General features: G+C 43.2%; 2 protein-coding genes across 5 annotated transcripts in view; one reads left to right on the top strand and one right to left on the bottom strand.

Annotated features, from left to right (window-relative positions):
- Window positions 1-14,146, bottom strand: part of zgc:63972 (protein CutA homolog) — a 71,266-nt gene that overhangs the window by 1,893 nt on the left and 55,227 nt on the right. For both annotated transcript variants that reach the window (XM_062988778.1, XM_062988776.1), the window contains 2 exons: window positions 13,714-13,817; window positions 405-450 (listed from right to left, as the gene is read on the bottom strand). In XM_062988778.1, the coding sequence (XP_062844848.1) occupies window positions 405-450; window positions 13,714-13,817 (150 nt within the window). The remainder of the gene's footprint in view (window positions 1-404; window positions 451-13,713; window positions 13,818-14,146) is intronic.
- The window catches only part of garnl3 (GTPase activating Rap/RanGAP domain like 3), a 123,603-nt gene that overhangs the window by 101,726 nt on the left and 7,731 nt on the right, over window positions 1-14,146 (top strand). For all 3 annotated transcript variants that reach the window (XM_062988774.1, XM_062988773.1, XM_062988775.1), the window contains exons 19-24: window positions 335-361; window positions 1,487-1,591; window positions 5,297-5,413; window positions 6,445-6,620; window positions 13,309-13,467; window positions 13,563-13,629. In XM_062988774.1, the coding sequence (XP_062844844.1) occupies window positions 335-361; window positions 1,487-1,591; window positions 5,297-5,413; window positions 6,445-6,620; window positions 13,309-13,467; window positions 13,563-13,629 (651 nt within the window). The remainder of the gene's footprint in view (window positions 1-334; window positions 362-1,486; window positions 1,592-5,296; window positions 5,414-6,444; window positions 6,621-13,308; window positions 13,468-13,562; window positions 13,630-14,146) is intronic.

Genomic DNA, 14,146 nt, shown 5'->3' with positions numbered 1-14,146 from the left:
GAAAGCTGGCAGATGTAGGGCTTGAACCTGTACCTTAACCGCTGAGCTACACCTGCTCCAGTGCTGGTGGGCTAGCACTAGCTTGTTTTACCGCTGTGACAAGTAAAAAATGTTCTTTTGACTAAATAGGCACAAATCGTCACCCACAAACCTTAAACCATAAAAGTGAAGGCCGTCATGACAGCAAAGAGCAGCACATGATCAGTCAGGTGTCCAAATACTTTTGGCACTATAGCACAGTCTACCAACAATATGCCTAAACTCTTATACAAATCTAATACAGCATATGGTGTGTTTTCATCTAATTTACTTTATTATGTTTCCCCCCCCTCAGCTTCAGATCCTTTGCTTTCAAATGCAGGTAAGAAACACATCTGTTACTCTAATTTACATAAACCACTTACTTTATCCTGGTCAGGGTCACAGCGGGTCCGCTTTCACCAGGAAACGCTGGGCGCAAGGCAGGAATACCAAATTAAACATACACTGATATACACTGATCAGGAATAACATTATGACCACCTTCTTAATATTGTATTGGTCCCCTTTTTGCAGCCCCATATGCAACAAACTGTGATGCACTGTGTATTCTATCAGAACCAGCAATAACTCCTTCGGCAATTTGAGCTACAGGAGCTCGTCTGTTGGATCGGACCACATGTGCATCAATGACCCTGTCGCCGGTTTACCACTGTTCCTTCCTTGGACCACTCTTGATAGATGCTGACAACTGCAGACTGGGAACACCCCACAAGAGCTGCAGTTTTGGAGATGCTCTGACCCAGTCGTCTAGCCATCACAATTTTTTCAGAATCTCAGCGCTGGTGTGCTAGTGGAATATCCGAATGTGGCACCTGGGCACCCTTGTATTTTCTCCAAAAATGTTCCTTTTAATCTAGTCGTATCCAATGACCGCATCGTAATTCGCCTCAGAGTGCTGCACACCTTCCACCCCTGAGAGGAGGGTTACAGTTGTCACATGCCCCCTCCAACACGTGCTTAGTACCCACCACAAGGAATCTCATTTTGAGATCCGTATCACGCACAAGGCGGGTTCATATGGATATCGCTCCCCACGTGCATCAATAAGCCTTGGCAGCTCATGATCCTGTCGTCGGTTTACCACTGTTCTTTCTTTGGACCACTCTTGATAGATACTGACCACTGCAGACCGGGAACACCCCACAAGAGCTTTAGTGTTGGAGATGCTCTGACCCAGTCATCTAGCCAGCACAATTTCGCCCATCAGTGTATTTTACTTCACCTGTCAGTGGTCATACTGTTATGCCTGGTCGGTGTAGGCAGTCATGTCTGTGTAGACGCCCAGTCGGGCAAAAGCAGAACTGAGATCCGAAACCAGATCTCCGCATTGGCAATTGTTAATATAGCAGCGGATACTAATCACATTAGGAATGTACACTGTCATATAGATATAAAACATGCACGTGCTAACCTATAACTATTTTATGTGTTATTGGTGATCCAGACTCCCCCTCCCTGCCTCCAGTGCAAGTGATCGACAAGACTCTGACCGTCAAGCAGATGCACGTACTCGAACCTCAGGATCTTCTCATCATCAGGGCGGATAAAGGTGTGTCTGTTTAATATCAATAAAACCAAAGTGGACCACACATGCATGCATATTCATACAACACCAGGATTTCAACTAGATTTGAAGAATATTTTACCTTAGCTAAATTCCTATTATATATAATATAATATATTCCTATTTATATATAAATAACCTATTCCCCAGTTTTTCTCTTAATCTAGTCATACCCAATTACCCCATCGTATTTCGCCTCCGAGGGCTGAAGACCTTCCACCCCTGAGAAGATGGTTGCAATTGTCACATGCACCCTCCAACACGTGCTTAGTACCCACCACAAGGAATCTCATTTTGAGATCCGGGTTCGTATGGAGATCCGTATCGCACATGGAGAGACTCCACTGTCCACCATCCACTAGCCAGCCCAGGTCATAATGCAGCAGTTATGAGAAGACCCTGGTTCAGCCAGTATCCCACCCCTCACAGACACACAGCCAATCAGCTGATAGCTGATCTCAGCACTGGTGGGCTAGCGTGTTCTACCCCTGTGCCACCCAAGCGCCCAGTGTTAAATAAGGTCACACATTTTTTTTCAAACAGCATTTCGATTTAATCACTTCACTATTAGGTCTCCTCCACTATATGAAACCGAAATCTCTCACTAGCTGGCAAACCCACGTTCATCCATCAGACCGCCAGACGTGCGTTTCCACCGCTCTCGGGTCTAACAGCTGGCAGCTGGCACTGCATACGGTTCTCAGATTAAAAGCTTGTGCGCGGCTGCTCAGCCTTGGAAAAAATAACGCACGACGCTTAAGAATAAATGAGTACCGAGTGTTGTGATGGATGATTTTAGTGCTACACGCAGTGCCAATCTCTGAGTGTGTGTGGCTTCTACCATGTAGACGTTTTCACTTAGTGACCACAACATTTAAAGTCACTCCAGACTATTTTACTGATATGGTTCGTCTGTGGAAATCACATGGCTACATGACTTTGACAAATGGCTAGACAAGTGGTCAGAGCATCTCCAAAACTGCAGCTCTTGTGGGGTGTTTCCGGTCTGCAGTGGTCAGTATCTATCAAGTGGTCCAAGGAAGGATGCACATGTGGTCCGATCCAACAGACGAGCTCCTGTAGCTCAAATTGCTGAAGAAGTTAATGCTGGTTCTGATAGAAAGGTGTCAGAATACACAGTGCATCACAGTTTGTTGCGTTTGGGGCTGCATAGCTGCAGATCAGTCAGGGTGCCCATGCTGACCCCTGTCAACCGCAGAAAGCGCCAACAACAGGCACATGGGCATCAGAACTGGACCACGGAGCAATGGAAGAAGGTGGTGTGTGTGTGTCACTTACCTGGGGAACACATGGCACCAGGATGCACTATGGGAAGAAGGCAAGCCGACGGATGCAGTGTGATGCTTTGGGCAATGTTCTGCTGGGAAACCTTGGGTCCTGCCATCCATGTGGATGTTACTTTGACACGTACCACCTACCTAAGCACTGTTGCAGACCATGTACACCCTTTCATGGGAACGCTATTCCCTGATGGCTGCGCCCTGCTACAAAGCAAAAATGCTTCAGGAATGGTTTGAGGAGCACAGCGACGAGTTTGAGGTGTTGACTTGGCCTCCAAATTCCCCAGATCTCAATCCAATCAAGCATCTGTGGGACGTGCTGGACAAACAAGTCTGATCCATGGAGGCCCCACCTCTGAACTTACAGGAGTTAAAGGATCTGCTGATGACATCTTGGTGCCAGATACTACAGCACACCTTCAGGGGTCTAGTGGAGTCCATGCCTCGACAGGTCAGGGCCGTTTTGGCAGCAAAAGGGGGGCCTATACAATATTAGGAAGGTGGTCATAATGTTATGCCTGATCTGTGTATTTTATACAGCCGTATTGTCCATTCTGCACACATAGAAAATAAGCTTTCAGTATTTTTTCTTTCCCAAACCCCTTGGCAACAGCACAAAATGTCCTTTCTACTCACACACACACAGACACACACCCACCACTCGTTTCTGCTTTACCGCATTGTCTAGACTCCAGACTCATTAGAGAGACGAAAGTACAAAAGTGTGTCAGACAAACACCCTCTGTTTAAGCGTCTCCTGTCCGACTCCTTAAAAAACCCCGAGCGCACTGACCTGCCACCTGAAGTGGAGACTTTCGCCGAAGAAAGAAAACAAATAACGAATTCCGCACAGCCTTAATCACCAGGCAACCTCCGCTTCCTGTGACAAGAACTTCAAGAAGGAGCCTGTTTCATTAGAGAGAGAGACAGTACCTTTAATTGCTTTCACCTTTGTATCACTGTGTAGTTTTGGGAGGGCGAAGCTGTGTCACGCCTGGAATCTGACGTGCACATATATGTATACACCGATCAGCCATAACATTAAAACCACCTCCTTGTTTCTACTTTCACTGTAGTTCTACAATTACTGACTGTAGTCCATCTGTTTCTCTGCATGCTTTGTTAGCCCCCTTCCATGCTGTTCTTCAATGGTCAGGACCCCCACAGAGCAGGTATTATTTAGGTGGTGGATCATTCTCAGTACTGCAGTGACACTGACATGGTGGTGGTCCACTCACTGTCCACTATATTAGACACTCCTACCTAGTTGGTTCACCTTGTAGATGTAAAGTCAGAGACGATCGCTCATCTATTGCTGCTGTTTGAGTTGGTCATCTTATCGACCTTCATCAGTGGTCACAGGACGCTGCCCACGGGGCGCTGTTGGCTGGATATTTTTGGTTGGTGGACTATTCTCAGTCCAGCAGTGACAGTGAGGTGTCAGCACTGCTGTGTCTGATCCACTCATACCAGCACAACACACACTAACACACCACCACCATGTCAGTGTCACTGCAGTGCTGAGAATCATCCACCACCCAAATAATACCTGCTCTGTAGTGGTCCTGTGGGGGTCCTGACCATTGAAGAATAGGGTGAAATTAGGCTAAAAAAGTATGCAGAGAAACAGATAGGCTACAGTCAGTAATTGTAGAACTACAAAGTGCTTCTATATGGTAAGTGGAGCTGATAAAATGGACAGTGAGTGTAGAAACAAGGAGGTGGTTTTAATGTTATGGCTGATCGGTGTATATGCTCCTGTAATTTGGATAGATACCCTTTCCCTTATCTTTATCCGGGTCTGGGGACCAGCACTGAAAGCACACAGACAAATGCATGTCCCAGTGGTAGCCCCACCCATACTAAACATACAAAGCGTGACTGGTCGCCTACACGAACAATGATTGGCTTGTTGTTCAGGGAGGGTGCCGGAAGGGGATTCCTCGTAACTGGTGCAACTACGACCTCTGCTGGCCGATTGACGGCACCTGCACAGAGACGAGGTATCATGTGATCAGTGTTTGTCTCTGCATACACAGAGCTGATCCGCATATGAACTCGCCTCGTGCAGTGGGAAAAGATGCAGTCGGCTACTGCACACGTGTCGGAGGGGAAGTTGGTTAGTCACGGCTCTCCTCGTCAGAGTGGAGGTCAACATCAACGTTCCCCCTTTAACCATGACATCTTGCACTCGAGCTGGCATAGACTCCACGAGTATGTGGCCACCCGAAAATCCTGGTCGTCCTTGCATGATCCACAATAGCTTCTTGGTTTTCTTTATCTCAATTAATCCTCCATTAGGTTTAGTTGTAATAAAAAACACAAATAAATGTAGGAAAAGGGAAACTGGCGCTCACTGTATGTTTGTGTGTTGTGTGTTGCGTATCAGGAAAGGATGCCCGTCTTTACGTGTACAAACTGAGTGCCCTTAAACAAGGCATAGAGGAGAGGCAACTGGTCCGGACCAAATGCGACAGCAGAGAGAACAAGCTGGAGAAAACCAAAGGTACGTGACTAGCTCAGCTCAGCATCATTCATTCCTTGTCTGTTTTACCACCGATGCATCCTGGTCAGGGTCGCAGTGGGTCAGATTCACTGGGTAAAAGGTAGGAAACACACCAGAAAGGTCACCAGTGCATCACCGGGATGAGAGACACATTTAGGAAGATTACTAGGTACTGGACTAGTAATCATAAGAATGTCAGTTCAAACCCCACCATTACTAAGTAGCCACTGTTGGACCCTTGAGCAAGGCCCTTAACTCTCACTTGCTCAAATTGTATTCAGTGATGATTGTAAGTCACTTTGGATAAGTAGTAGATATGATTGGCTATGTCTAAGGGGGGATGTCCTAAACAGCACGTCTTGTACAGTGTGTCCAACATGCAATGCTCCAATAAAGCAGATGGTAAACCAGTGACAGGGTCAAGATGCCACTGTTGGGCTCCTGAGCAAGGCCCTTGACTCTCACTTGCTCAAACTGTATTCAGTAATGATTGTAAGTCGCTTTGGATAAAAGCGTCTGCAAATAATCCCTAATGTAGTAGATATGATTGGCTATGTCTAAGGGGGATGTCCTAAACAGCACGTCTTGTACGGTGTGTTCGACCAGCAATGCTACAAGAAAGCAGACGGTAAACCAGTGACTGGGTCAAGATGCCACTGTTGGGCTCCTGAGCAAGGCCCTTAACTCTCACTTGTTTAAATTGTATCCAGTGAAGATTGGATAAAAGCGTCTGCAAAATAATGTAAATGTAGTAGACATGGTTGGCTATGTCTAAGGTGGGCTGTCCAAAGCCCTGTGATGTACTGGTGTCCTGGTGGAACCGGACCCAACACGACCCAGGCCAGGATAAAGACTCTGGAGCTAAGTGTGTATGTTACAGTAAAGTATGTTTTTACATGTGGTGTAATATGGTAATGTCACTACAGTACAGGAATTTAAATGAAACTAATGCCATATGTTAATGACGCTGCACAAAGGTTTAAACCAAAGACGATTAATTTTCTCTGTTCGTCTTAACTCTGCCTCTTCAGGCTGCCATCTGTACTCCATAAACACACACCACGGGCTGGAGCTTCGCATCGTGGCAGCAATTAGGAACAAGCTCCTTCTTATAACCAGAAAACATCCTCGCCTGGACTGCCTCAGTTCTGTCAGCACGAGCACTGGGACCGGGGAGTCACCAGTGGAAGAGTTCCAGTACATCAGGGTAGGAGAGGGGAGGAGTTCTAAACTCACACCATTACAAACTGTGAATCACTTTAGATTTTTGCGGCAGGTTCAAATGGGCCACATATTTAGGCAGGTCAGATGAGTTCATTTAACCCCCAAACTGATACAAATATACAGTGTATCACAAAAGTGAGTACACCCCTCACATTTCTGCAGATATTTAAGTATATCTTTTCATAGGACAACACTGACAAAATGACACTTTGACACAATGAAAAGTAGTCTGTGTGCAGCTTATATAAGTGTAAATTTATTCTTCCCTCAAAATAACTCAATATACAGCCATTAATGTCTAAACCACCGGCAACAAAAGTGAGTACACCCCTAAGAGACTACACCCCTAAATGTCCAAATTGAGCACTGCTTGTCATTTTCCCTCCTAAATGTCATGTGATTTGTAGGTCTCAGGTGTGCATAGGGAGCAGGTGTGTTCAATTTAGTAGTACAGCTCTCACACGCTCTCATACTGGTCACTGAAAGTTCCAACATGGCACCTCATGGCAAAGAACTCTCTGAGGATCTTAAAAGATGAATTGTTGAAGATGGCCAAGGCTACAAGAAGATTGCCAACACCCTGAAACTGAGCTGCAGCACAGTGGCCAAAATCATCCAGCGTTTTAAAAGAGCAGGGTCCACTCAGAACAGACCTCGCGTTGGTCGTCCAAAGAAGCTGAGTGCACGTGCTCAGCGTCACATCCAGCTGCTGTCTTTGAAAGATAGGCGCAGGAGTGCTGTCAGTATTGCTGCAGAGATTGAAAAGGTGGGGGGTCAGCCTGTCAGTGCTCAGACCATACGCCGCACACTACATCAAATTGGTCTGCATGGCTGTCACCCCAGAAGGAAGCCTCTTCTGAAGTCTCTACACAAGAAAGCCCGCAAACAGTTTGCTGAAGACATGTCAACAAAGGACATGGATTACTGGAACCATGTCCTATGGTCTGATGAGACCAAGATTAATTTGTTTGGTTCAGATGGTCTCAAGCATGTGTGGTGGCAATCAGGTGAGGAGTACAAAGATAAGTGTGTCATGCCTACAGTCAAGCATGGTGGTGGGAATGCCATGGTCTGGGGCTGCATGAGTGCAGCAGGTGTTGGGGAGTTACATTTCATTGAGGGACACATGAACTCCAATATGTACTGTGAAATACTGAAGCAGAGCATGATCCCCTCCCTCCGGAAACTGGGTCGCAGGGCAGTGTTCCAGCACGATAATGACCCCAAACACACCTCTAAGATGACCACTGCTTTATTGAAGAGGCTGAGGGTAAAGGTGATGGACTGGCCAAGCATGTCTCCAGACCTAAACCCAATAGAACATCTTTGGGGCATCCTCAAGCGGAAGGTGGAGGAGCGCAAAGTCTCGAATATCCGCCGGCTCCGTGATGTCGTCATGGAGGAGTGGAAAAGCATTCCAGTGGCAACCTGTGAAGCTCTGGTAAACTCCATGCCCAGGAGAGTTAAGGCAGTTCTGGGAAATAATGGTGGCCACACAAAATATTGACACTTCAGGAACTTTCACTAAGGGGTGTACTCACTTTTGTTGCCGGTGGTTTAGACATTAATGGCTGTATATTGAGTTATTTTGAGGGAAGAATAAATTTACACTGTTATATAAGCTGCACACAGACTACTTTTCATTGTGTCAAAGTGTCATTTTGTCAGTGTTGTCCCATGCAGAAATGTGAGGGGTGTACTCACTTTTGTGATACACTGTATATATATATAGGTCAAAGACATAACTTTTTTGTGTCCCCACTTGATAAATAATATACAATTATATTAATATAAGTGGATATACCTTCAATCTACTCCATTTGTACATCTTTACTGAAACCTAAAGTAATTTTTACGGAAAATGTATGATTTTTGAAAAAATAACCCTTGAAACCCCCAAAATGTCATTCAGTGCAACGGTCCCCCTACCTCTTTAAGTAATAAAACATTAAGAAAAAACTAATTAATCTTAAGTAAAACTTAAAATTTACTGCTTTGGCATAATTGTACAAATGTCATGTGTGACATATTAAATAATATTTAATCAGATGTGTTTTTTAATATTAATAATATTCAGGATACTTTCAGTCCCCATTTTCCCAATCTTCAGTTGTCATTCAGTACAACGTTAATAAAAAGCCTTATTTTAATATGCAATCAAGCTACTGCAGTCATGTGATCAATTATAACAACAAAAGACTCCTGGGGACCCTTCAGCACACACACCAGGTCAATGCATTTTAACATTATTTGATAAAAATGTCTTTTTACTGACAGTACATTAAAGAACAAAACTGAGTGTCATTCAGTACAACACAGAAAACGTAATATTACGGTTAATCTTGTAAACAAACAAGGTTATTAACATTTAAATGTGAATATGTGTAGAAATGTCTTTGAGTTAAGGTCAATGTTAGCTTTTGCTAACCACTGGGATAACTGTAAAATGTGCTAAAGTAAAATTTATGTCATTCAGTACAACAACAGTCATTCAGTGCAACAGAATTTCACTGTTGCACTAAATTGACAATGACATTGTTATACTGACTTTATAATGTTTTAAAATTATTTTTAAATATTAAAACCACTTTTTTCCCATTCTAGTCTTCCTTAATAAGAGCAGTAATTACAATGAATATTAATAATTATGTTTTTGATGAAGTGGTCCCTGAGATTTTGTTATTGTCAAGTACGATGACCTGCCATTCGTTGGGCAGGTACTGCTGTCTGTAGGAGATGAGGTGCAAGTTAGCTGCATGCTACAAAATTGAAACAGAAATTCCTTTGTGTGGCCAAATCCACCTGATGAAATTTACTACCTTAAGTCTGATGTCAAAATCATAATCGCAGAACCAAATCCATGTACAGCAAGAACCTCAAGGTTAACAACAAAAGACTGGAAAACATTTGTTCAGTTCATGAAATAAAATGTGACTTCAAATGGTTTTCACGGCTGAATGAATTTAGATTTACTGCAGCAACTTTTTCACGTGTTATGACACAAATTCCACACTTCCACACTGTTCTGGTGCCTTACAAGTTGTTATGATGGCTTCATTAGCTATGTTTTTCATTGCCTTACTTTTTTCATGATGTAGTAATATTATAACACATACTTGCCACTGGTGTGGCATATTTTCATTCTACTACTGCTACTTTAATTAATAAAGAACTTAAAAACAAATTAAGTCATGAATATTCTGATGTAACAGGATAATTTGGAGTATGTCATTCAGTGCAACATAAAATCATCATACAGTGCAACAAAAACATTTGCTTAAAATAACTGTAATAAGTAATTATTATATATTTTTTTCATGTGAATGCAAGAGAATCCAGGCCTGCTTCATAGAAAACGGAGTTTGATTAGGTTTCAAATAGAATAGAATGTGTAGCAAAAACATCTTGTATACAAATAAACAAAATCCCAAGACGCATTAGAGTACAAACAATGCACAGAAAATCCAAAACAGAGTAAGTACAGTTTCTTCTGAGGTTTTAAATCTTTTGTAAGAGATATACTAAACTTATACATTTGAAATGGCTAAGATTGTTCCTTGTGTGTGTATTTTGTCATAAATTAGTCGTTGCACTGAATGAAATTTTTGTGCCCTTGTTGTGTGTCAACAACTCTAAAACTATCAAATAAGCAAAATGCTGAGAAAAAAAATACATATTTACATAGGTGACACATTTGTGCACAATATTAAATGAAAAAATTATACAATTTAACTATTTTATTTTTTTGGTACACCCTATTCGCCTTTCACCCATATACAGTATATATATATACAGTGTATCACAAAAGTGAGTACACCCCTCACATTTCTGCAGATATTTAAGTATATCTTTTCATGGGACAACACTGACAAAATGACACTTTGACACAATGAAAAGTAGTCTGTGTGCAGCTTATATAACAATGTAAATTTATTCTTCCCTCAAAATAACTCAATATACAGCCATTAATGTCTAAACCACCGGCAACAAAAGTGAGTACACCCCTTAGTGAAAGTTCCTGAAGTGTCAATATTTTGTGTGGCCACCATTATTTCCCAGAACTGCCTTAACTCTCCTGGGCATGGAGTTTACCAGAGCTTCACAGGTTGCCACTGGAATGCTTTTCCACTCCTCCATGACGACATCACGGAGCTGGCGGATATTCGAGACTTTGCGCTCCTCCACCTTCCGCTTGAGAATGCCCCAAAGATGTTCTATTGGGTTTAGGTCTGGAGACATGCTTGGCCAGTCCATCACCTTTACCCTCAGCCTCTTCAATAAAGCAGTGGTCGTCTTAGAGGTGTGTTTGGGGTCATTATCATGCTGGAACACTGCCCTGCGACCCAGTTTCCGGAGGGAGGGGATCATGCTCTGCTTCAGTATTTCACAGTACATATTGGAGTTCATGTGTCCCTCAATGAAATGTAACTCCCCAACACCTGCTGCACTCATGCAGCCCCAGACCATGGCATTCCCACCACCATGCTTGACTGTAGGCATGACACACTTATCTTTGTACTCCTCACCTGATTGCCGCCACACATGCTTGAGACCATCTGAACCAAACAAATTAATCTTGGTCTCATCAGACCATAGGACATGGTTCCAGTAATCCATGTCCTTTGTTGACATGTCTTCAGCAAACTGTTTGCGGGCTTTCTTGTGTAGAGACTTCAGAAGAGGCTTCCTTCTGGGGTGATAGCCATGCAGACCAATTTGATGTAGTGTGCGGCGTATGGTCTGAGCACTGACAGGCTGACCCCCCACCTTTTCAATCTCTGCAGCAATGATGACAGCACTCCTGCGCCTATCTTTCAAAGACAGCAGTTGGATGTGACGCTGAGCACGTGCACTCAGCTTCTTTGGACGACCAACGCGAGGTCTGTTCTGAGTGGACCCTGCTCTTTTAAAACGCTGGATGATCTTGGCCACTGTGCTGCAGCTCAGTTTCAGGGTGTTGGCAATCTTCTTGTAGCCTTGGCCATCTTCATGTAGCGCAACAATTCGTCTTTTAAGATCCTCAGAGAGTTCTTTGCCATGAGGTGCCATGTTGGAACTTTCAGTGACCAGTATGAGAGAGTGTGAGAGCTGTACTACTAAATTGAACACACCTGCTCCCTATGCACACCTGAGACCTAGTAACACTAACAAATCACATGACATTTTGGAGGGAAAATGACAAGCAGTGCTCAATTTGGACATTTAGGGGTGTAGTCTCTTAGGGGTGTACTCACTTTTGTTGCAGGTGGTTTAGACATTAATGGCTGTATATTGAGTTATTTTGAGGGAAGAATAAATTTACACTGTTATATAAGCTGCACACAGACTACTTTTCATTGTGTCAAAGTGTCATTTTGTCAGTGTTGTCCCATGAAAAGATATACTTAAATATCTGCAGAAATGTGAGGGGTGTACTCACTTTTGTGATACACTGTATATATATATTGCAATCGGAAATATTCAACCCCCCCACCTAAAGAAATGAAGGATTTATAACTCTTAACATTTGAGTAGAGCAGGTTTTTGTTTCCAATCGACCCACAGGCAACACAAACAATGAAATATACTTTATTAATAAAATAGTGGCAATCTGGTCCCACTGAGGTTTACAAGATGTAACGTAAAGCCTCCACAAGGGGGTGCTCATGTACAAGTTCATGTTTATTTTTCTCTGCCAGCCATTTTTTAAATGTCAAGTCAAGTCAAGTCAACTTTATTTATATAGCGCTTTTTACAATATACATTGTCTCAAAGCAACTTTACAAAATCCAGGACCAACAGATACAAAAACCCCTGTTGAGCAAGCCGAGGGCGACTGTGCAAAAATGCATTTTTTCCTAACTTTAGCATATCCAATTACCCAAATCTACTGATGTTGACCTCCACTCTGACTGAGGAGAGCCCTGACTAACACACCTGCCCCCTCTGACACGTGTGCAGTAGCCGACTGCATCTTTTCACTTGCACGAAGCGAGTTCATATGCGGATCAGCTTTGTGTACGGAGAGACACACCCTGATCAATATTAATCCTCGACTCTGTGCAGGCACCATCAATCAGCCAGCAGAGGTCGTAATTGCATCAGTTATGATGAATCCTCTCCGGCTTCCTCCCGTAAGAACAACAAGCCGATCGTTGGTCATGTAGACGCCCAGCCTGCTGGGGACTCGAAATGACGACTTTAAGATGTCGGCTCTGGTGTGCTAGTGTGCGCTACCTGAGCGCTTGCTTGCCACCCATTTTTTTTTTGGCTCACGACCCAACCAAGGATCAACACCCAGGGTTTGAAAAATGCCTTAAATGACGTCTATCAGTTGAATGATGCAGCAAATACCAAAGAAAATGAATGATTTTAGAGTAGCAGGATATTTTATTAATACTGCCATGTCACAAGTATTCAACCCCTACATAATATAGCTGATCTGTATAGCTAATGCTTGTCAGTAGGACCTAAATTTGGGTCACAACATGATTAAACTATCGTCAAAGTGATGTTACATAAAGCATACATTTATGATTTAAATAATTAGATGTGTTACTGTCCCCACCTCTCTTAATTAATAACATATATCTTTAAAACACTGTTAACGAAGACGTACTTGTGTAGATTCTCGGATGAGATAAACGAGACGCCGAAACGTTTCTTCACCAGACTTATCTTCTATCACACAGGAGATCTGCCTGTGCGACTCTCCGGTCGTCATGGCACTGGTCGACGGACCGACCGGAGAGAACGATCACATGATCTGCGTGGCCTACAGACACCAGTTTGACCTGATCAACGAGAGCACGGGGGACGCATACAGACTGCACCATGTAGAGTCCAACCGGGTTCGTAAAACGCACACACACACACACACACACACACTCATATGTAGGTGCAGTTTGCTGATCGATGTGTTTACATACACTGTCTGTGTTTGCAGGTAAACTTTGTAGCGGCTATAGACGTATACGAAGACGGAGAGGCCGGGATACTGCTTTGCTACAACAGTCAGTGTTTATAATATTTTGATTCCCACCAACATTTCATTATTAACCTACTACTGGTGGCCCAACTGTGTGGTGGGGAAAGACCTGATGGGTAATCACTTCCTTGCAGGACCTGGTTGAAGCACTGGCACAAGCGATCAGAAGAAAACAGAGGGCATAGTGTGTCTCTCCATCTGTGTTGGGGTTGCCTGTGAAAAATAAAATCCACAGATGGCCGGTTAACAGCTTCGTTTGCAAGCATGTGCAATCAACAAGGGTCCAAATTGAACCTATGCAAAAGTTGGGGGTGGGGAGGCTTTAAACAAATTAAAATGGTTATACACACAATTATATTGCTACTTCAATTACACTGACCAGCCACAACATAAAAACCACTTATAGGTGAACTGAATAACATCAAATAATTGTCTACAGAATGTAGACAATTGCGAACTGCGAACAAATTAAAGTATAATTATGAACATGAAATATACGTTACTTTAAGTAGTTATATCCATGTACTTATTTGTAAATATTT

This window comes from Trichomycterus rosablanca, chromosome 26, assembly GCF_030014385.1.
Source record: "Trichomycterus rosablanca isolate fTriRos1 chromosome 26, fTriRos1.hap1, whole genome shotgun sequence".
Classification (NCBI taxonomy): Eukaryota; Metazoa; Chordata; class Actinopteri; order Siluriformes; family Trichomycteridae; genus Trichomycterus; species Trichomycterus rosablanca.
The sequence above is the reverse complement of the archived record's forward strand: the minus strand, read 5'-3'. Positions and strand labels throughout refer to the sequence as shown.